The sequence below is a fragment of the Colius striatus genome, chromosome 23, assembly GCF_028858725.1.
Source record: "Colius striatus isolate bColStr4 chromosome 23, bColStr4.1.hap1, whole genome shotgun sequence".
Classification (NCBI taxonomy): domain Eukaryota; kingdom Metazoa; phylum Chordata; class Aves; order Coliiformes; family Coliidae; genus Colius; species Colius striatus.
Genome location: NC_084781.1, coordinates 3,701,043 through 3,723,641, shown reverse-complemented (window position 1 = coordinate 3,723,641; position 22,599 = coordinate 3,701,043). Strand labels below are relative to the sequence as shown.

The 22,599-nt window shown below is 46.0% G+C and overlaps 1 protein-coding gene across 1 annotated transcript; it reads right to left on the bottom strand.

Moving 5' to 3' along the window:
* Positions 1-6,762: 6,762 nt before the first annotated feature.
* Positions 6,763-20,994, bottom strand: LOC133627605 (uncharacterized). Its single transcript, XM_062013909.1, has 26 exons — positions 20,863-20,994; positions 20,056-20,220; positions 19,341-19,509; positions 18,788-18,896; positions 18,330-18,475; positions 17,844-17,969; positions 17,253-17,432; positions 16,857-17,081; positions 16,241-16,367; positions 15,733-15,932; positions 15,011-15,223; positions 14,050-14,195; positions 13,362-13,489; positions 12,822-12,954; positions 12,372-12,504; positions 11,782-11,934; positions 11,278-11,404; positions 10,860-11,071; positions 9,957-10,119; positions 9,498-9,580; positions 8,953-9,113; positions 8,619-8,748; positions 8,116-8,303; positions 7,939-8,017; positions 7,458-7,589; positions 6,763-7,025 (listed from the first exon to the last, which is right to left on the bottom strand). Exons 2-26 carry the CDS (start codon positions 20,062-20,064, stop codon positions 6,982-6,984), a joined length of 3,516 nt encoding a protein of 1,171 aa, XP_061869893.1. The 5' UTR covers positions 20,065-20,220; positions 20,863-20,994; the 3' UTR covers positions 6,763-6,981.
* Between the last annotated feature and the right edge of the window lie 1,605 nt (positions 20,995-22,599).

The following is a 22,599-nucleotide window of genomic DNA, read 5'->3' as shown; positions in this document are numbered from 1 at the left end:
CACATTCAAGTGATTTGCTGCTGGGGTGTAGCAAAACCTAGATCATACTACCAGTTGTTTAGTCTGGGTGCTTGACAAGTAGATCATCTACACTGAGATAACATAGGCCTGTGATAGAGGTCAGAGGCACCCTATCAAACATGATTGAGATTCATGGCCTGCTGAGGGAAAGATCAAAGCAAAATGCTAAACTACATTTGTGTGAATCCCTGAAATACAGGTAAAAAGCAGCAGGTTTGGTGATTGTCTAGCAAAGACCACGCTGTATGGTGCCTGCATCCTCCCCTGCCTCTGCCCTGCTGCTCTGGGGATCCCTATTTGGTGAGGTAACAAAAATAAATGAACTATTTGCATTTCATTTGTGGTTTTGTGGTTGTTCCTGCATCCTGCCTGTGTCAACTCACACACCAGCACAACTGGAGAGAGCAGCTATTTGTAATAACTTCCCTATTTACACATGTAAGTCCTGATGTGAGCTCAGAAGCATGATGCTGTTGTATGGCCATTTTATTCCAGGCATCCAGGTCGGTCATTCTGGGAAAGGTGTGGGGATTTCTCTGCCTTAACTCTCTCCACTCCTTTGCCATGCTGGGAGTAGCATAACCCTGGCTAGAACCAGTCACTTCTCCTCATGGTGGCTGAAACTCATTTCCTTTAAATTGCCAGAGGGCTCAAGTTAGCTCTGTTAGATGAGGCTTGAATTACCCTGTATTTCTGTCTGGAACAGGCAAGTATGAGCTACTTTGGAGGCAAGTCCATTATACCCTCAGGAAGCAGAATGTTTCCCAGACCAATCTCCTCCCAGTTCCCAGCTGGCCAGCTGTGACTGAGCTTTCTTTACAAGGGGCACACCAGGGCAGGTCAACTGAGGTGCAGAAGAACTATCCCTCACTCCCCCAGAGCACCACCCATTTCAGTAGGAATAGTACTGAAGGGGAAGTAGCTGCTTGGCTTTGCAGTCTCCTGTTAGATGGCAGCTGGATCCAGCTTGCTTGTGGCTGAGTAAACTCTTCCACGGGGTGAGCTTCTCCTTGGGTCCAGGATTTACACAACCCAGTCTCAAATCTCCTCCCAGTCCAAGTGAACGTGGTGGAAGAAATAAAAACCCACAAAAGAATAAGTCCCAAGGGGAGTGATTCTGCTGTGTGAAAACTCCCTTCCTGAGCCTAGCTAAGAGTTTTGGAACTGCTGTTTGCTAGAGAGAGTGGAGACTCCAAGCTAAGTAAAGGATTTATAACGCTACAAAGTCTTCATCGTTCTTAGTTACTGCAGATCTACAAAGCACAGGAAATACATTGCAGGAAAAGTCTTTAAGGGTGGTAAGTCACTGATGGGAGACATTTGCTGGTGGATCTTTGACTTACTATGGATCAAATAATGTTTATATCTTAAATTGAAAATTAGTTCTCCTGAAGAGAGTTTAAGGACTGATCACCTGGGGTACAAAGTTTTCCTACAGAGAAAAAACGAACTATGGCTTCTCTGACAAGACCAAAACCACCCTGCAGGTCTTGACCTCATTTATAGCAAAATATATCAAAACTTCATGTAAGTGGAGTACATCCAACTTCACAGCAGCACGTAATAAGAGAGGGCCATGTCTTTTTATAGTTCCAATTTCTAACTTCTGCAGCAGCATTGTAATGTAAATCCCAACCATGAATACGCACTTTTTCATCTGATCTCTCCCCTGGTATCTGTTGTCAGCATGTTCATTATCTGGCCCTTCTCCAAAAAGCTGATAGCCCAGCATCTACACTAGCACTGTACATCTTTCCTGCCTTCTAAGGTTGCAGTATGGCTCAGGCTGTGGAGCCTGAAACAGTTTTAGGCAAGCTGCTCTTGAAAACACTGTTTCTTACGTCTGCCAAAGAGCGAATGACCTCAACAATCAGTCTGACAAGAGGCCTTTGACCTATACAACATGTTGACTTCCTTGGTGATCACAATCCAGTTATCAGCTGGTACCTCCCCTGGCACCATTTACAAAGGCCAACCTGTCAGACCTAAGCACACTGGCTCTCCAGTAGAATTCAGTAAGAGCTGGGCAGCTGGAAACCCCCAGCTTCTTTATGTCATGTTCCTCACTTTATCTATGTTTGACTTGGCAAATTTACCTAAGAAACAGGGTTATTAGCCTCTCTGCTGCCAGTAAGAATACCACAGGTGAACACTTAGTATGGCTTTGGAACCACAAAATACAGAGCTGTTTGCTTCATCGCTCGAAGGTGTGGGAGTGATGGGCTGCAGCACAATTCTCATGGGGAATGGTGCATATTTTGTGCTATTTTGGGCTTTGGTTTGTCAGAACTTAGACTGGCTGACAGATGGGCGAGGGGGAGATTGGGAATCAATGCCTGTTGCTTGTGGTAGATAGAAGTGGATTTTCCAGGTCTCTCTATTTCAGCAAAAGGTAACAAGGAAAACCAAGGCTAACCAACTTTAGAATTCTCTGTTGATTCATTCGAGATCAATGTACCACTGGGTGTTGTAGAGAGAAAAGTTATCTTCTCACTGATTAGGTTTTACAGCCTTTTTTCTTTTTGTTTAATAGGAGCCTTGGGAAAGAAAGGCTCATCTATAGCTTTTGCAAGACAATGGAAATCTTTATCAACAGTTTTAATACGTTTCTCATACAAGCACCTCGCATGGCAAATCAGCAGGACTGCTGATGCAGCAGGTATGTGAAAGATGGACCCTTTCCACAGAGATATGATCCATCTGAGGACTTATAAAGTTTTTTATAGAAGCTGGCCAGGTAAAAGTTGAGATAAAAGTACCATGGACTTGTTAATGGAATACTTCAATAATTCCAGAAGAAAAACTACGGAGTTAAAGATGAACCAACCTGGGGCTGCAGCTTGTCCTGCCAGTTTCTGTAATTCCTGCTTAGGGTCTGCAAGTATCAAGGCTTCATTTGACAAAGTTATGAAGCATGTACCCGGCCTCAAACTCATTCACTGATGAACCAGCTCAGTGAGATTATTCTTTCCTCACAGAAATGAGGCATTTACTATTTCAGGCCTCTGAGAGCAACCAAATGAATTCTTTCATCAAGGAATAAACCAACAAGCATAAAGATGACCTTCAAAAACCAGTACCAAGCAATTCCTTTGATTTGCTATTGTTAGTTTCCCATTCTCATTAGAAGGGGAATGCAGTTTTACTCTTGTTGCCCTTTGTGACTCCTTTTACCTGCTGTACAAACATGACACGTTCATGGATAGGTGCTGGGGACCCAAAGAAAGCTTTAGGGGCTCACCTTGTGTGGATGAAACTTCCAAAAGCAAGATTGCTTGTTTGCCATACTGTCTGGATTTCACTCTGGTAGGTGACACGAATCTTCCCATGTCCCCAGTTTGGCTGCAGAGAAAAAGAAACCAGTAAGAGAAGACTCAGATGTAACTCTTGTACTTCCACGGTACACGCCACGTTCCGTACTGCTCCAGCACCCACACACAATGGAAAGATACTAACAAGCAATTTTAATTCAGTTAGTTTTAGTTTTTTTAGGCTTTTATGCCTCCCCTAAGAGCACAACTAATACAATACTCCCTCCTCTCATGCTTGAGAAGATTACAGAAACATCAACTTCAGGCTACCTACCCAGATACTTTGGCATGACAATGCTGTGGTCTTCCAGCAGTGGTGCCAAAACAGCTTCTTGGAAACCTTCATGACCTGTGTGGAATAAAAGCATGGTATTAAAACCAAAATCTTTCAAAATACCATTTCCAGAAGGTATAACTTGGTCTACCAGGAAATCTGCTCACACAGAGGCAATCTCAACTTCCACTCATCCCTTTCCAAAAGCAGCCTTCGTTTCAGTGTCAGATTTCTGCTGGTTTAGCCCTGTCTTCAGTAAGTGTTCAATATCATTAGGTCTCACTGTCTCAGTAAGTCCTGAGCTCAGAATCCAGAATAAAAACCCTCTTTAACGCCACCTTTCACCTCTGTGTGTGTATTTCTTTAGCGACAACGGAAAACCAAAAGCATCTCCTATACAGAGAGCTGCAAGTTTACACACATGTGACTGAGTAGTAGACAAAACTTTCTCACTCAGGAGCTGCTATACAAAGGTAATTCACATCTCAAAAACAGCCCTAAGTCTGGGTGCACTTTAGTTGAGTCCTACCAGTCAGGAATATCTCAAAATAATGATCTGCCTCTCATTCTCTTGGTCAGTCAGTCAGCCCAGTTACACCAACATGTATGAGTGTACATCAATGCTGTAAAGCCAAGGCAAAGCCTAAGCTTCACAACTGTGCAAATCCCTTTTGCTGTGGGATAAGCTGGATCATTATACACTGCACTTGCCATGCTCTAAGAGAACTCAATGGACAGCCACTAAGGTTATCTGCATCAGTGGCACCTCGATAGGCTTAGTTAACATGACCACATTCAAGGTCTGAGTGTGAAAACCACAAAGACCTGACCAGTAGGTCTGAGCTCTTTGTGTTAACATAGCAATGAAATCCTCATTACTATTTTCTTCAGGTGAACATTTCCATTGGTATCTTTCTTCTAATAGTATTTAAAAGCACTCTATCTAGCTGTGTATGTATAAGAGGCAAGGATTTACCAGATACTAAGGGCAGGCAGGGGCAGCCTCAGTTACTGCAACACAGTCAGGAAGGTTATCTGGCTTTGTTAACACACTGGGAGGCCTGACAGCAGTTTCACACTGGGAAATAGAATCAGCAGAAACCACCCAGTTCATTTCAGAGCTCAGAGTCACGCACAGCCATAAACCAAGAGTTTCCTCAGCCATATCTTCCTTCTCACATCCACAGCAGCGTTTGAGCCTCTCCAAGAGAAGGTAAACTTCACACTGAATGTTGAAAACAGCCTTTTCATTTTCTGTTAAAAGACAGGCACAGGTCAAAGTGACCCAAGAGAAAAACAACAGCCCTGAGACCCCTCTCCAAATTCCCAGTGAAGTGACCCTGTACTTGATCACTCTTACCAGCAATGTGGGGGAAATGGCACCCTTCCAAAGGTGAGGGGAGTTCACAGCCACTCCAGACAGCACCAGACTTCCACATGATTTCACAGACCACTAGAAAAAGAGCTATCAACAGTAAACACTTCAGAAGTAGAACAAAAACAACAGTTGAACCACTCCTCTTCTTATTTGTTCTTCCTTTTCCAAGGAACAGGGCATGAAAGGAAACACTGTGTGAAAGTCTGGTCTTTTCATTGATCTTCTTTGGGTTTGTGGAGAAAAATAAAAGACCCAAAACGTTTGGAAACTCATAAATGTTTACTTATAACTGAAGTGTACTTCTAAAGAAAACCATAGCTGGGGAAGAAGAAAACTTGTAGCGACATTTCATACACATATCTTGGGTTCCATCTAAAACAAAAAGAATATTTCCATTGGACAACTGTTACAATGAAAAATCTGACCAACTTTCTTTGCCACTGCCTTCCACCCTGCCTTTTACAAACATAACCTGGAGCTACAAGTCAGAGATAACATTATCACCTGCCTGGGTACCTTTCACTGTGGATATCACAGAGATAGCAATCACTGAAGCGTTTATCTCCATGTAGTGCTGTTATAAATGTATCTGCTGATAACCTAAAGAAGAAAGCAATGAGGAAACCCAGCTTTTTTCACTATTGTGTTCTAGGAACAGGCAATCACAGACTGTGACCTACAGGTAGTGTTTGACTGTAGGTATGTTTTGCTTTGTCAAAAAGTACCTAAATTCTCCAAACTGACACTGCAAAGGGACCAAACCAAACCTTTTGGTTTTAGAAGCAAGCTCTGAAATCACAGAACCACCCAAATGAGCAGATGGCAAAAGATCTTATAGTTTCTAGCAAAACTGAGGGCTTCTGTCTTGGCTCCTGGGCACTGACTTCTCACCCTCTTGATACTCACTATGGTTATGCAAAGGCAGGAATAAACAGTTTTGTGCCTAAGAACCAGGAAGGAGTGGGTTCACAAACCTCTTCACATTGCAATGAGAAGTAAATACTGCAATGAGAAGAGAATAGGCTTTGCTGTTGCAAACTGAGGGTTACAGAAGTACTGTGCTGGCTCACAGTCAAGAACTTTCTCATGGCTGCACTTCACCTGGAGCTAAAGAATATGACATAGAAAAAGATGGAGTGGGTGTTCTGTTCCACAGAAGCAAAGCCCCTTACACACCTCAGCTCTCTTGGCCTCGAGTCAATGCCAAAAGAACAGGAATGGTAGGAGGGGTGTTTTCAGTTTCAAGATGAGGCTCCCAGAGTACTGGATGCTGGCAGCTACACTGATGGCTGCAGTCACAGCTACAGGGAATAGTTTGAAGTGTACTTTTTGCTCAAAAAATAAAAAAATCACATCTCCAGAGACTGTGAAGGTCTGTGCTGGCAGATCTTAATGAGATCAACATGAGTTACTGCAAACATGCACAGGCAAAATGGAGATGCTGGGCAAGGCTTAGACATATTGCTCTGAACTACACTTGAAAAACCCTCATAAATATTCTTTGTACCAGAGAGCACAGAGGCCATGCAGAATGCATCATAAACAGGGGCTCTTAAGGCCACCCCTGGCCTCACCTTTTCTTCTTTACCGACTTCACAATGAAAACTATATCATTAGTAAACAATGTCAAGAATCTCATCTTCCTTCTCAAGCCTACAAATTACTGATAATCCAAGGCAAGTGTGAAAGTAGTTTGACCAAGTTAAGCAAGAGGAACACGTGTTATTAATAACATATCAAGTACATCTCTAACTACATATATATCTATTCTGATGCTTCAGGTACTGCAGCTCTGTCCACAGACATACAGTCACCCATAATGCACCTTTAGCCATTGCCAAGGATAAGCCAGATTCCTCAAGGAAACGAGGTGGTGGCTATTTTACTTTGCAGAAGATAGAATCCTTCTGCTTCTGTCTTCCTCCCTTCCTTCCTTCTTCCTTTTTATATCCAGCAGCAGAGCTTCATCCCTCTTTGTGGCCCAAGAATGCAACAGCTCAGAAGGCGTCTGAGCTCCCCACACTTGTTGGATGTTTGCTATCTGTAGCAGAAATTCAAAACAAAAGCAGAGTGCAAAATCAGTGACCAGCATCAAGGGACTGCTGTGTCACCACTTCAGCAGCCTAAGTCCAGTGCAGGATCTACTGCCAGCACTATACACTGATTCTAGAGTCTGTGGCAAGCTCTGTGGTGTGCATGGATAGGATATACTCAGGGCTCTGTAAAGCTCATTGAATCTGAACTCAGAGGGCCCTTGCCAGGTTGGAGCAATGGGCTGAGGCCAGTTGTATGAGGTTTAACAAGGCCAAGTGCTGGGTCCTGCACTTGGGCCACAACAAGTTCTTCTGGAGCTGAACAGTAGACAATTGAGTGTTTTACCGAGGCATCAACTTCTCTTCCCCTCATTTTGTAATCCTATATTCTATTTACTGTAGGGAAACAGGGAAGTGCAATACAAACTAAGATTTGTTACCTGGATTAACAAGGTCTGAAGGTTGCTGCAGGTTCACCAAAGCTTGCTTGATCTCACACAGAGTCTTGGCAAGGGGGGAAGCTGCTCTCACACCCTCCACCTCCAGTTCAGTCAGATAATCCAACTGGAGACCTAAACATGAAGAAAACAGGGCACTTTCAGGTCTAAAGGAAGATGAGGCTCTTCATGGCTGGATGACTGCAACATACACATTGCCACAAGGAAATATTTACTGTATTTAGCAGAAAGAATGTCTACCCAGAGGCTGTATCACAGAACTGATGCTCAAGAATTTTCCTGACCTCCTATTGTTAGTTGAATGACACCTAATCTCTTCTCTACAGACAGTTGCTTAATAGCACAAATAGGGAAAAGCAAATATATGTTTGGTCTGTTAGCAAACACCCTCTCACTCAATCAGCCTTCTGCTGGGATCTCTGGAAAGCACCCATTGCCTCCACAACTAAGTCACTGCCTTTACCATGTTCTTCATGTCCAGGGAAGCTGAATAAAGTATCTTTCCCACTGAAGAGCTCACATTGCTGAAGCAGGTCCTGATCCTGTGGGATAAAAAGGGCCCAAGAGCTTAAGAAATGGGCAAGATGAAAAACTATCTGAAAGGTAAGAGAAAGCACAACAACATACATATGCAACTCACCTGCCCTCCCACTAATTTGGGTTTACTTTCACTGGCCAGGCTGTCCAGGGAGGCTACAACTGGTACTGCATCCTGTCCTTGGGCCTTCTGCTCCATCTCTTGTTTCACAGCTATGTTCTTGTACAGAGCATTCCCAAGGAGCATTTCCAGAGATTTCATTAACTCTGCTGCCTCTTGCCATGGGGAACCTAATGAACACAACAAGCAACTTCAACAGACTCCTCCAGAACCACAGGAAGAACTGCAGTCATCTGCAAAAACCAAGGGCAGGAACCTTTCTTTGCAAGTTCCCCCAACATGGCTCCCAGATGCCTCATGTTATATCATTCCCAAAGAACTCTGTGTTTATCCATTCCTAAGGTGACAGACCAAGCTTCCCACTGAAGACAGGCTGTCAGCTCTCACAGAACTACAAGACCAGAAGACACGATCTCGTGGGATCTCTTCTCATGGGTATGAGCCATGCCTTTCTTGAACTGCTTAACTGACACTGGTTCTCTCACCTGCTTGGAAGTTGCTGCCATAGTACTCATCACCCACTGCTGCCCAGCTACTGTCTGCATGTTTATGTCCACAATTCCTTTTGCTGGCAAAGATATTCAGATCTTTGGAGTCCAGTGCTTGCAACATGTCCTGTTTACAGAAAGAAGCAGTATTATACTCTACATTCTGCCTCTCATATCAAAACAGAGATGAGAGTAACTATTTTATGCCAAAATAAGGTACTGAAATGAGTAACAACCATGCCTTGGTAAACTGCTACATCAGGGGAACCGTTTATGTCACAAATTTCACAGTTCCCAGGCTCCTTTCCCTCAGCTGTTTCTTGACACTGACCATGAGACTCTGAATCTGCTGTCTGACTCCATTGTAAAACACCAACACATCTGCTCTGTGCTTGGCCAGCTGAGATGCCAGGTGCAAATTCTGATCTTCCAGCTTATCGTACAGCGTGCGAACACTGAAATCCTCCAGAACTCTCGGTGCTAAGCACTCCCCTAAAACACAAGGTGAGGCTCACAATTAACCACTGGCCACAAGCCTGTTCTCATTTATTTCTGGACTTGCTGTACCCTGTGAAAATCCTGAAATGCCCAAGATGAGGCCATCCTCAGAAGGCAAACAAAGCCCAAGAATCTTGTGCCTTCAGAGAACAGAATGGAAGTGTGTGTGTGATGTGTGTGTGTGTTTATGTGTGAGTGTGTAAAAGAGTCAAACTTGACAGTCAAGTTCATAGCAGCCTGTGTGACCTCACTGGATGCAGATTTCTGGGTGAGTAGGTATCAAAATATCATACTGAAGAGTTAACAGCAGACAATGGAATGGGGACTAAGTGGGAAAAAGCCAACAGGAGAACATCTGGGGTTGGCACAGCACCTCACCTGCATTATGCACAGCACCTTTCTCTCCAAAGCCAGCATCTTCTCCAGAACCATGAGGACCAACTGTCTGATAGAACTGAAGGCTACAGGGAATGACAGAAGAGGGTGAAGTGTATCTCATTCTTCTCAGTAAAATCCAATACTGAAGCATCACCAGTTCAAGTAGAAGGATAAGCTTCTTATCTAGATTTTGAAGTCAAAACACGCCAAGGAAGCCTAAGGCAGGTAATTTGGGCAAGAATGCTCTGTGCAGAACATGTAACAGAGCTGTGCACTGGAAGAGAGCTGGAATATTGCTGGGCAAGTCCTGGGTGTCACCAAGAAACATCCTGTGCAGCTAGAAACTCAGTGTACTGAAAGCTGGCAAGAAGTCCAGCATCAGAGAGTCATTGCAACAGGACATGCTTTTGTATTATCAAGGGCTGAACTATTGATGCCTAATATGCAAAGGCAGTTTACCTGTCTTTAAGGAGGATGTACTCTGGAGGGATGTGTGGCTCACCCAGGCTCCTCCATCGTGGCTTCCAGCTCTTCATGGGGCTAATGATGGGGACAGTAGGCTGGAGCACTATAGCCAGGGTTGTCAGCAGCACAGTGAGGAAGCCCAGAACGAAGAGGGCCACTGGGGAAGCCAAGAGGAGAGGCAAGAGGTGAGGAAAAATAGGAAGCAGTGTACATCAGCAGCACAACCTCCATTTTACATTTTACTAGATGATCTCCCTCCCACACAAACCCAACATTCAGCAACTTTCATATTCATTATATGGGCTTGTGCTGCTCCTCTTGCTGATCTGGCACAGGCAGAGAAGGAGGCAAAGCGTTTTCAGCACTGGCAGCTTGAAGGTGGCAGAACCAAGGATCGTGCCTGCAAGCTATGAATCTATTACTTTACTGCCCTCTCACAGATGGATGAAGTGCAATGTCCATAGCACTTGGAGTATGGCTGTGAGGAAAGACCTTAACTGCCCTGGTGTTTAGCCTTCGGTGAACTTTTTAATTATGCATTTAATTTCAGGTTAGCTTATCACAGAACACACTGGCACTTCCTGCTTTTGAGACAAGGAAAACAAAGCCCTCAATTACTTGAATTCTTCAAGCAGGGTGTGGGGGAGAAACACAACTGCTCCTCCCATCTTTCCCCTCTTCAGCTCCTACACAGGCATGTTCTTGGCTAGAGAGCAGTGAACTTCGGGAAGAGAAGCTCCATCGGACAAAAGGATTAAAAGATGACAAAGCCACTGGTTTGATGGTATTTAAGAAAACCAAACAAGCCAGCTTGTTTAAACACACCTGAAGAGGTACAAGAAAGGTCATGGCTAAGTGTCAAGGCTCAAGGTAACTATCCCAGTGTTTTGGCTGTACCTGTGATTGCAGCCCAGTTAGGGGCCAAGTTGAGATCCTGTTGCTTCGAAACTCCATATCTGGCCAGTTGGAACACAGAAGAGGGCTGGAAGGACACATCTCTGGGGTCACAGCCCACATTTGCATCATTCACAGTCACAATCAGGAAATGTTCTTGAATGGTTCTGTCTCTGAAGACATATGTCCCAGACTCAAGGAAAACATGGGCAAACCTGAAAGGAAAAAGTAAGGAAGGCACTAGTTCATCCAAGTTCCCTCTAGGCTCCAGCTGTGATGATGGTTAAATACATGGACTTGAACACACTAGACTTGAGCATTTTCACACAGGGCTCCTTGCCAAGAACCTACTGATTCTGTGAGGGACTCACTCTCAAGGTCTGCCCAATACACATGCACTATGAATCCCACCAGATATTACCAGGAGATGTTGAGGTGAGTCTCCTGGATGAGGTGGTCTAGCCTTCGGAAGGGTCCAAAATCCCAGCTTGGGTTGCTGTTATATAGATGCTGCTTCTGATAAACAGGGTAATGGCTGGATGCACGATCTGGGAACAGTTCAGCACAGTGTCAGTAACTCTGACCCATTTCAGATGGGATAGCTGACACTGGTCTGGCAAAGAGCTATGTCACTGCATTTCTTTTATAGAGCCAAGCAGTGTCAACTCATTTAATTGAGGTATGCATTACTGCCCAACAAAGACTAATGCATTCTCTGTTCTATAGAAACAGTTAGAAAGTGAAAAATGCTGAGTAGGTCACTGGCAGAGCATAGGCTACAGTTCTGGGATCCCCTGAAGGCAAGAGACACAGTGAAGTGAAGGAATGTGCTCATACGTGCAGGACTACCAAATGTGGAGTCACTGCTCTAAAGGAGGCTGGACACATACACCTCCAAAGAGCACACAGACCCAACAACACTCACTGTGGGAATCGATGCTAAGCTGGAAAAGGATCGTGTCTCCTGCTTCCAAACACACCAGTGGGTTAGGAACGAGGGGTAAGGCGTGGCTGTCTTTGAAGGAAGTCCTCTGGTCTCGATGACCTTTCTGCAGCAACTGATCTGATGCAAAACCTCCTGCCACAGTGCATAGAACAAACCAGAATGAATTCTGTAAAATGAGCAGCATGTGAAAACACTTAAACCCTTGGCAATAAAGAACTATTTACTTTGTGTCTGTGGGCAATTACAGCTCACAAGGACAAGTTCTGCTCTCAGTCACACTGCCACTAATGAGGAGCAGCAGGAATCAGGAACCAGCACACACTTGTCAATAGATATGCCTCCAAATGGAGTTTCCTTCTAGTTCCTTGGAAGGACAAAAGTCATCCTACAATCTGTATTTAGCCAACCTTGCAGTCAGTGCAGGATAGAACAAGATCTCTCCCTACTTTGTAAACAGTTTGGAGAATAGATTCCCTCTGTGACAACTTACTACTTGCTGTACCAACTTGAAATGAATGGCTTAGTCTGGCTACAACTTAGGTTCAACTTCAGAGGTCCTCAAGCCTTACCTGTGAGAAATGCATCCAGAACATCTGTGCTGGAGACAATGAAACCCAACACTCCACTGGGACTAAATAGAACCAAATGCACCCGTTGGCTTTTCTGCACATGTTCATCTGGGCCCAAAACATTTGTCACTTCCTATTAAAAGCAGAGGGGAACACTGATCAGACACAACCAATCCTGGACTCAGACCCTGTTTTTACCTTCAGCTGTACAAGATTACTCTAGTGAGGTTTTCTTCCCACTACTCAGGAAGCGTCATGTCTCAGTAATGGACCAACACAGTGCCTGATCAGTACTCTAGGTAATGAGACATACAGGGTTTCTCCTCTTTACTTACAGCTTTGTACCCTTCTGTGACCTCACCCCTCAGGAGGCTCTTGACATAACTGTAATCTATAAGGGCTCTTTCCAGACTTGCATACTCAGAAATCATTCCTCCACTCTTGTCTTACCCTCACTTCTCCTTCATTCACCCTCAGAAGCAGCTCTCTACTGATACTGAATCCCAAAGATATCCGTGGGGCTCTCAGCAAACACAGCTGGTCACAGAGCTCCTCAGCAGAAACATACTGCTTGCAGTGACATCTAGAAAGAGGACACAAGGTTGTGATCACTTGTGATCCCTGAGCAAACAGCTACAACACACTGATGGTCAGGCCAGCCCCAGTATCTTACAATCAACACGATGATTGAGACGATGTGTATGAAAACCAGAACAGAGCAAACACAGTGAGCTCTGTCTGCTCTCACTTTGTCACTCAGAGTTCATTCTGATGCTTCCACCCAAGCACACAATCTCACTGGGTAATGTCAAAAACACAGACATATTCTCCAGGTCGAGGAATGAGGCTCATGAATGTGGAAGTCCTGCAGTGGGAAGCTTCTCAAAAGCACCTCCCACAGCCCTGTTCTGGAATGATCTCGTGGGATCACTAACTCAGCCAGTCAGAACTGTGAAGTGCTTTTTACTGAGAGGCTGGGTTGAGACTTACATGCCCAGCTCTGCATTAATCTCTCCACCTGCAGGCCCACAAGAAGGAGAGCAGTCGTATCGCTCGGGAAAAACACATTGGCGCGTGGCTGCTAAACGGACCTCTCCGGGAGCACAGAGCTCATCCACCTGGAAGAACAACACCCACCCGGTGTGTGTGAAACCAGACAAGCCCCAGGAACTTCAACCAACATACAGCATCCCTGAAATTCCCCTCCTTGACCACCCACACCGCTGCCATTCAACACAAAGGTCATCCAACAAGGGCGGTTAAAAGACAACTTGGAAAGCGCTGCAGAAAGATCACAATTTCCCTTCCCATCCAGATGCCTCAGAAGGGCTGATGGAGAACTCCATGGCAAACATATGGAGGCTTAAACTCCTGCATCTATGACCTGAGCCACTGTGCTGCTCCCCATTGCCCTAGCATGGAAGTACCCTTGGACTCCATTTGCTATGAGTTTAGCCTCATAAGATTCTGGTAAAGAAGACAAATGCCATTAGCCTACAGAGAAGGCTCAAAAGTCTCAAACTAAACAGCTAAAGCACTCACTTGTGTTTGCAGCAGCCCAGAAAACTGAACTCAGCTTGCACCCAACACACACTCCCTAAGTCAGAGCCTGAAGCACTGAATGAATCTCCCTCTCCTGCAGGTCACACCACAGCTTGGTTTTGAAGGTGAATTTTACCTGAGGTCGACAGTCCTGATCGCTGTTGCCGTCGGGGTCTTTCTTGCCTCTCTCATCATAGTAAATGTAACCTGCCTGGCAGATACAGGAGGCATCTGACTGCTGGAAAGCCCGGTTCAGCCCATGGCAGGTACAGCTGGTGGCACCTTAGAGAAGTGCTTGCATTTAGAGTGGTAAGCAGAGTGGGAAATACACTTCCTAAAAAGAGTAAGAAGCAGTTCCTGTGTTGACTACTCCTTGACCAAATCACTGAGGCTGACAGGAATGCCAGCTGGAGCCAACCTGCCTTTTGCTCCACCAGCACAACCACTAGACCATTTCCTGAAGAGTCCATTCAACAGGAGATGCAGAAAGGCCCAGCTGGTCAGCTGCAGCAGCAGTATTTTGGCAAGTGCTCTGTTAATTTACACATGAAGCCACTGGACAGGGCTCCTCTCTTTTGCCTCAGCAGTCTCAAATCCATTGGATTTGGTACAGTACTGCACAGACAGTAACACATACACACACTCTACTGTGCTTAGCCACCTGCCTTCCAGTTTTCCAACCTTTTCCCACTTGACCATGGCCCAAGATGGACATGGGTCAGGGCCCAATTTTGGCTCAAAAGCACACTTACACTTAATGCAAGCTCCCCAATCCAGGGCAAAAGTACTCTTGGTGAAACTCCACTGCTTTCAAAGCAATGACAGAGCAAGAATTAGTAGGGCTGCTCATCTCTTCCTTCCTTTGAAGGAGATCAAATCCCCTTTGCTAAGAAAGTGTAAGTGACAGCTTTGAAAATGGAATCCATCTGTGTGGGAGAGAGGATGAGCAGTCAGGCATCAGTAGCACACAGCATCATGAGGATCCAGGGCCTGTGGTCCACCATGAAATCACATGGGGGAATCACATTTCTAAGTCATTTCCTTTTTTGTCTTTCTCTTAACAGAGGTGAAAGTTTCACTCACACACAACAACCCACCAGGCTGAGAGGAAGAAGAGCTGCCACAGGGGAAACAGGCAGGCTGAGCAGGAAGGTGATTGAAGGAACCAGCAGGACAGGCCTGGCAATCTTCTACATGCTTTGCAAAGCTGCTGCTGCCATAGGTTCCTGGTGGACAGGGCAGAGGGGCAGATGCCAGGGGAGGGCAGTAGTAGCCACTGGGGCAAGGCTTCTTGTGGTAACTCTCACTACCTAGAGAACAACAAATGCAGTGACAAGAGTGGGTAGGCATGATCTCCTCCACGTTATACCTCAGGAGCTAACATGTCCATGGGCTTAGCACTCAGCCAACAGAGACTTTCAAATGCTTGTAAACCTCTTCCTCCTGCATCCTAGTCCAAGCAGCACTGGGCTGTCACACACCAAACTTTGAACCTCTAGGTTCACTCTTCTACTTCTAGTAACACATTAACTCCAGATCTCTCAGCTAAGCCACAAAATTAGAGACAACAGGGCTTACAGAGGCCTGAGAGGTCATCCCCTGAGAGACAGCACAGCAATATCCAAACCACACTTGCCCCATTTCTCTAAACTCTCATAAAAACCTACACAACAAATGCTCCACACGCTCATGTGACAGCCCACGCCAAGGATTTGTGACTGGGGAGGATTCAGAACTTTGCCCACACACAACTTAAAATTTTCTGGTTACAATTTAAGGTGCATTTCTTGCCCCACTCCTCCACAGCAGCTCCCTTTACCTTGTGGGCAGATGAAGCCTGCTGGGCAGGGCTGACAGGGTGCTGTGATCAGAGAGTCACCACGATAGGTGCCTGCATCACAGATCCTGCAGAACTTCTCAAATGAATCCCTTGGACCAGGCAAGCTGAGGGCCATGTACCCTCCTTCACATGGCAGAGGATGGGCACTGCCTAGGGGACAGTAGTAGGGAAATGCACACCTGCAAGGCAAAACAAAGCAGGAAGAGAGAAGAAAGTGTCTTGATTTCTGGATTCAATGACCAGTGCAAGCTGAGGGCAAAATTTAAGAGTTCTCAGTTGGTTCCAGGCTCAAGATAACAGAAGAAATCATAAATCCCTTTCTTCAGTCTTGGTAGCCACCAAATCCTTAACTGTAATTGCAAAGATTCCTTTGCTTTTGCACAGTGCATAAAGGCTGTGGCTGAAGCACTAACTCAGGTTTGTCACAGGCACATTTCACAATATTCAGAGTTTTTAGAAACTAAAAGCTGGCTGCACCAATACTCACAGCTGCTCAGGGCTGGTGTATGTTGAGGATCCTTCAGGACAGTAATACCCAGCAGGGCACACGGAAGGCACAGCTGTGTGAGCATCACAGTAGAAGCCAGGCCTGCAAGGCTTTGGGTTTACTGACCCTGATGGAGAGAAGTGAAAACAGTGATGAATTATGTGATATTCCCAGAACAGGAGGGTATGTGTTAGGGAGACAGACAGTGTGCCATAAACATTGCCCTTTTCCAAAAGCTCACAGATCTGTTGGGAATCAGTTTGCTATTTAGAATGAAATGTTAACACCTGAATGCCTATCCCTGGATGATGAAAGATATCTATGCCCCTTTTCTAGACCCAGACCAGGTCCTTTGGGAACCTCAGCTCAATGAGAACAGGAAGGCAGGACTGAGAAACAGGAGATGGGAATTCAAAGGCTGACAGCTAGGAAAAGGCTTCAGGGTTAATAAATATACCTCTAAAGACATTTAATCAGTGGCTACATTCACATTCAAGCAACAGTGCCTCCAAGTCAATGCTAAATGCTATGGCTCTGCCTACTGTACACTCTTCAGCCATCTGGACTCAGAAATGGCTGGACAAATAAAAGACAAAGAACTCTGGTCAAGTCATACCTGCTGGGCATTCATAGCCAGGTTCACAAGGCACTCCTTGGGTGTTAGGCAGCCCTGTCTGTGCTGGATCTGGGCAATAGTATCCAGGTGAGCAGGGATTACATTCTTCCAATGATTTTGCACCAGGTTGGATCCTGGAAGTGCCAGGTGGACAAAGGAAAATGTCCCCTTTACCAGGGCACCAGTATCCAGGGGGACATGGATAATCCTCAAACTTGGTCAGACCTGTCAGGAAAAGAACAAAGAAAGGGAGGCTGAATGGCCAGCAGTGGTTTTAGAGAAGGGCTCTTAGCTCACTGTGAACATGAATGACCTCTCCCTTCCCCTATCTCATCTTTGGGAGTTTTGTAATCAGCTCTAGAGGTGAGAAAGGGCTGGCTTTCACCTGGCACTTACCTGATAAAGGGCAGAGATAGCCTGGAGGACAGGGCTGGCAATCTGTCAGGCTCTGAGCTCCTGGGCGCTTGCGGTAAGTTTGGGGAGGACACTTCTGAGGTGCCAGGAGACTGGTGTGGTCACTGCCATTGCTTCCGAAGCAGTAGTGTCCTGATGGACATGGATAGGCCTCTGAATCCCCTGACAAGCAGAAAGCAAGGCTTTAAGGAGTCATCTTTACACTGCAATTAGAACACTTTTCTTCTGTGTCCTCCTTGGGTCCTTCCTAAGCTACTGCACATATATGTCTACAATCCACCTCTCCAGTCCAAGCCTCTCCTCTGACAGATGGATAATTTGGAGACTGGTTGTGACCTCAGGCTCTCCTACATTCCCAATGTCTGCTGGAACAGCACATTATATTGTTAAATGTCTGTGTTTCTCTGCAGACACTACAACTCATCACTAGAAACAGTGTGTCCTACTGCAAGGGCTGTCCCCCAGTGCAGCATCTGGCATCAAAGCAAACCTCACCAGATTCAGGGGTACATACAACTCTCCTCAAAAGCAACTCCAATTCTCTCCCCTCACTGTTTACCCCTGAGTTCCAACCTGCTTTGCACCAGTGGCCTGGTGGACAGGGCAGGCAGTCTTCTCTCTTCACAGCCCCTGGAACATCTCTGATGGTATTGGCAGGACACGGTACAGGCACCTCAGTTCCCTCCAGGCAGTAGAAACCTAGAGAAAGGGATGGAAAAAGAGAGGTAAGTAAAATATGAAAGTCCTCCAATGGTAAAAATAACTCAACAAGAGCCTCCTACTGCTGTAGAATGAACATCTACACAGCTGTTGGGATGTTGCTGTGCATATAGAGAGCCAAACCAACAGCCTTTAAACTAGGCAAGCAGTCTAGCACCATAAAGTCATGGTGGCCTTTTTGGTCAGGCACAGCTCTTTGTTCAAACACAAGACACTATTGAGCAATGCCAACTTTAAAGAAGGAATCACGGTATATTATGCAAGGTAACAGATACTCTTTAGTTTATTGGAAGGAAGCTTATATTCTACACCTCAAATGCTGTTGAGATTCTCACTCACCTGCAGGACACAGCCCTGCACACACCTGACCCCAGCGGCACCCAGGTAGGAAACGCCAGGAGAAGCTGGGGCCCTGGGGAGCAGGCTGAGAGCTCCCAGCGAGGCAGAAATAGCCAGCAGCACACTTCCCCTCCAGACGTCCATGCCTGCAGCACAGAGGACAGTAAGCATTGATATACAACCTACTGCTAATGATTTGGTGCAGAAGCAGAGCAAGAACTGATGCAACAAACTCTGCAATAAAACACAACTCCTTAGACTGGTGACTGCTTTGAGATGCCTCCTGAAATTCAGAGATACAACACCTCTGTACTCAAGAGCTGTACCTAAGCCTGTGTTTCTTCTCTTAGAGAAACAGAAGCTGGGAGGAATTCAGCATTGACTTAACAGCACAAAACAAGAAGGTCAAACTGCTTGAGACTGAGTAATAAAAACAGCAGAATGAAATGAAGCATAACCTGCAGTAGTGACCAGGTAAGCAAGGCAAGCATTCTGTCTCATCCCAGAGGCCAGACATATTTGCAGGAGTGAAGGTGCCTTCAGGACATGTGAGGGGATCCCGTGTGCCTGAAAGGGAGACCACAGGGACAAAAAAATCCCTGAGAAGATTGCTTTGATGGGCATGATGTCCTGTGGTATGGAGCAGCCTCTTGGCTACCTGGAGTCAGCTGTCCTGGCCACATTCTCTTCCAGCTCCGTGTGCACACGCTGGTCCCTCTCCCACCTCCAGCCCACTCACTGATGGGGCAGGGTGAAAAGCAGAAACATCTCTGATACTGTGCAAGCACTGCTCTGCAATAACCAACACATCCCTGTGCTATCGATATTCCCTTCACTGTAAACCCAAAATACAGCCCTGTAGCAGCTACTAGGAAGAAAATTAACTCTATCCCAGCCAAAACCAAGACACACTTCCCACCACCTTGACTACAGGAAGACACCCATTAGGTTTGTCCAACCCTAGGATCAAAACGAGGCACACAACATAGCTGGTATCCAAGTTTCAGTGACCTGTAGGACAGTAAGAATGTGGTGGGCAGCGCTTGGGGTCTCCAGTCACCAGCTCCTGGCAGTAGAATCCTCTCTGGCATGGCAGGCAGGATGCAGAGCCCCTGGCTGGCTGGTATTCCCCAGCAGGACACGGCATTGGGTGGGTTGCCCCTGACTGGCAGAAGTGGCCCTGGCAATGACAGAGAAGGAAGAGGATGGTGGCAAACTTAGGGTCTGTGTGAAGAGTAAATCCCAAAATTACCAAATCCCAGGGCAACATTCCACATGGAAGTAATTAACAAATCCCTCCTGGCCAGAGCTGAGACCCATCTCTTTCACTGCCCCACTGTCACTAGGCAGTACCTTAGGGCAGAGGAATGCTGTGGGGCTGATGGAGCTGAAGTTTGCTGGGCAGTAAAACCCCTCTGTGCAAGGTCCTGTTGGAGAACTTAAACCAGTGCTAGCACAGAAAGACCCAGGATAGCATGGCACACAGCTCTCTGGGGAGGCACCACCTGAGGAGGACACCAAAGTCAAGGCCAAGGGTAGAGGGAGATGAAAGTACATCCAATGCAGTCACAGGTCTGAACTGATAACATAGTGCCACTATCAGTCCTGGCTGAATGTACCAGTACCCTGCAGTGACCAAGGGCCACCTCCTCACCATAGCTGCCAGCAATCAAGTCCCACATCACCTTAGACTCCAGGAGAAGCCTGTGGGTGAAGTCACACTCACCTGTGGCATTGTTCAGGGTCCCAACTGGGCAGGCAACAGGGAAATGAGTACCCTCTGGACAATAGTGCCCAAAAGGACAGGGCCCACTGAGTGGGAACACGGGTGTCCCGTGGGGAACAGCATCAGTGGCTCCTCCTTCACAGTAATACCCAGCTGAGCAGAGACCTGCCATGAGGGAGCAGAGAGGGTGGCAATCATCAGCCCATGGCACCATGGCTAGTGAACAGGCACCTCCTCAAACCTCAGAAGTAGCAGGTAACTCAGAGAAGAGAAACTGAAGAGCACCCTTGTCCTACCATTGCTGATATCACGAGCCATTCACCTTTTGTTTGTCTTCCCTCCTTCCCATCAATCTTTGGCCTCTATCTCCTCTCCTTGCTTGCACTGATCTCATCTAGCATTTGCTTACCTCACCACTTTTCTAACTGTTTCCCTATATTTTGTTTTCTGTGGAAAGAGTTCTCTGCCTGTCTCATTTGCATAGATCCAACTTCTGGCCCAGTGGCAATTACTCTGTGCATAAATGGGAGGGGAAGGGATTTAGGCAGACAGAAAGAAAGGCAATAAAAGAGTTAAAAGTAGAGAAAGAGAAAGCAGGAAAAAAACAAGACAAGTAATGCGGTAACACAAAAGTAACATCCAAAACCAAATGCTCAGTTAAAAGAATGAACCAGAGAAAAGAAATTACTGATACAGGGTTGAAGGGTGCCCTCAACTACTGCTGTTCACCCAGATGTTTTCTACTTCCCTGAATCCTCCAGCCCTGAACCCCTCTGCTCTGAGTGATCTGTTGTTAACCAAACTCACCATCAGGTTCCCAGTTAGCATCTCCTCTGCAGTACCTTCCCACTGGGCACAGCTTGCAGGCACTGGGGGCCAGTGCCCCCTCCAAGGTGTTCAGTGTGCCCTCAGGGCACGGCAGGGGGACAGCAGTCTGAAATGGACAGTAGTAACCTGGGCATGGAGAGAGATGAATAAGACACTGATCAAAAACAGAAAGGAGAAAGAGGTGGGAATGCTGAGCTTGTTCTAATGGCAAATACCCCACCTCCTGGAGTGAACCACAGCCAGAACAAGTTATGCAAGTATCCCTCATACCTCCTCCCATTTTTTGCTGCACATGTACTGCTCACCTCTGGGGCAGCTGAGTGGTTCCACAGTGGCAGCACTGCTGCAGGCCATACCCGCTGGGCAAGGGAGGCAGACACTTGCTCCAGGCACAGGGCTGAATGTGCCAGGCTCACAGGGCAGCTCTAGCCCAGTGCCTGCAGGACAGTAGAAGCCCCTGGGACATCTGTATCCATGAATCCCATCAGAAGGGCAGGGAGCAGAGTTTCCTTCCAGGCATACATACCTGTAGAGAAAGAATCTAGACCTGAAACAAGCAGCCCTGTTCACAGGCAACAGATGGGGGAGGCACTAATCAAGATCCAAGGGTCGACAGCTAAGAAACAACCCTTGCAAATGCAGTTTATTATAGCTTTGCTGACATTTTCTCCTCCTCATCTCTAAATCAGTGCCCACCTAAAAATCCTGGTTAAAAAACCCAAAGGTTTTTGCACTAAGTTGACTGGAGAGCATTCTCATTTTTGTAAGGAAAAGCCTTTGAAAACTAAAGGTTTTTTACTTCAAAGCATAGGGCCCAACCATGCAGTTCATCCTGGTTCAACCAGCTCATCCTGGTTTTGCTTAGCCTCCTTTTATCCCCAGTCTCCTCACAGGCTTCTGCTTTAATGCCATCTAGTTCCACGCTGATGCTTCCCTTTATCACTTCCCTCCCAAGATGAGGAAATACAAAAACTATTCAGGTAAAGCAAGCAACAATGAAATGAGAGCCAGGATCCCATCATACTGCAGACAAGGATTCAGAGGATATTGCTCCTGAAGAAGAAACAATTCATTGTCCTTAGGGCAAACAGTGTTGAACAACAAGTCAGCAATGCCTGGAAGCAAAACCTCTTTAGACTGAACAGCACCTATGAGAAGTGATGGATGTTACATGGCAGAGGTTGAAAAGCAGCCCAGGAAAAGCACAAATTGTACCCTGTTGGAGGGCAAGAACTGCACAGATTCTAGATCTTTGGGTCATTTGTAATCATGTAATACTCATTATCACTTTGCCCAGAAAACCTTGGCCAACACTGGTGGAGGCAGGCTGTAACATCTTTCTACAGTTAAAGACATTTTTGGAGAGGTTTAAAATCTAACTGAGATACAGCAAATCCTTCTTATTCCCAGGAAGTCTGTTTCCATGGCTGCTTATTTTTAGGCATTCCAAAAGCAGCCTGTACTTGTATTCTGAGCTTAACTTCCATTTGTGCCCAAATCTCATTGTGATTTTCCCCACAAGACTTAAGAGCTGTCTGCTATCAGAAACCTTTCCCCTAAAAATCGTGTTATGCTTAAATGTCACTTCTAAGGCTCCCTTTTCACATACTCATGAGATAGATAATTATTGCTGACAGCACTTTCTGCTTGCACCATCCTACCTTGTCCCTGCTTATTGCACCATCGTGTGGGAGAAGAAATAAATCACAGAAGGCA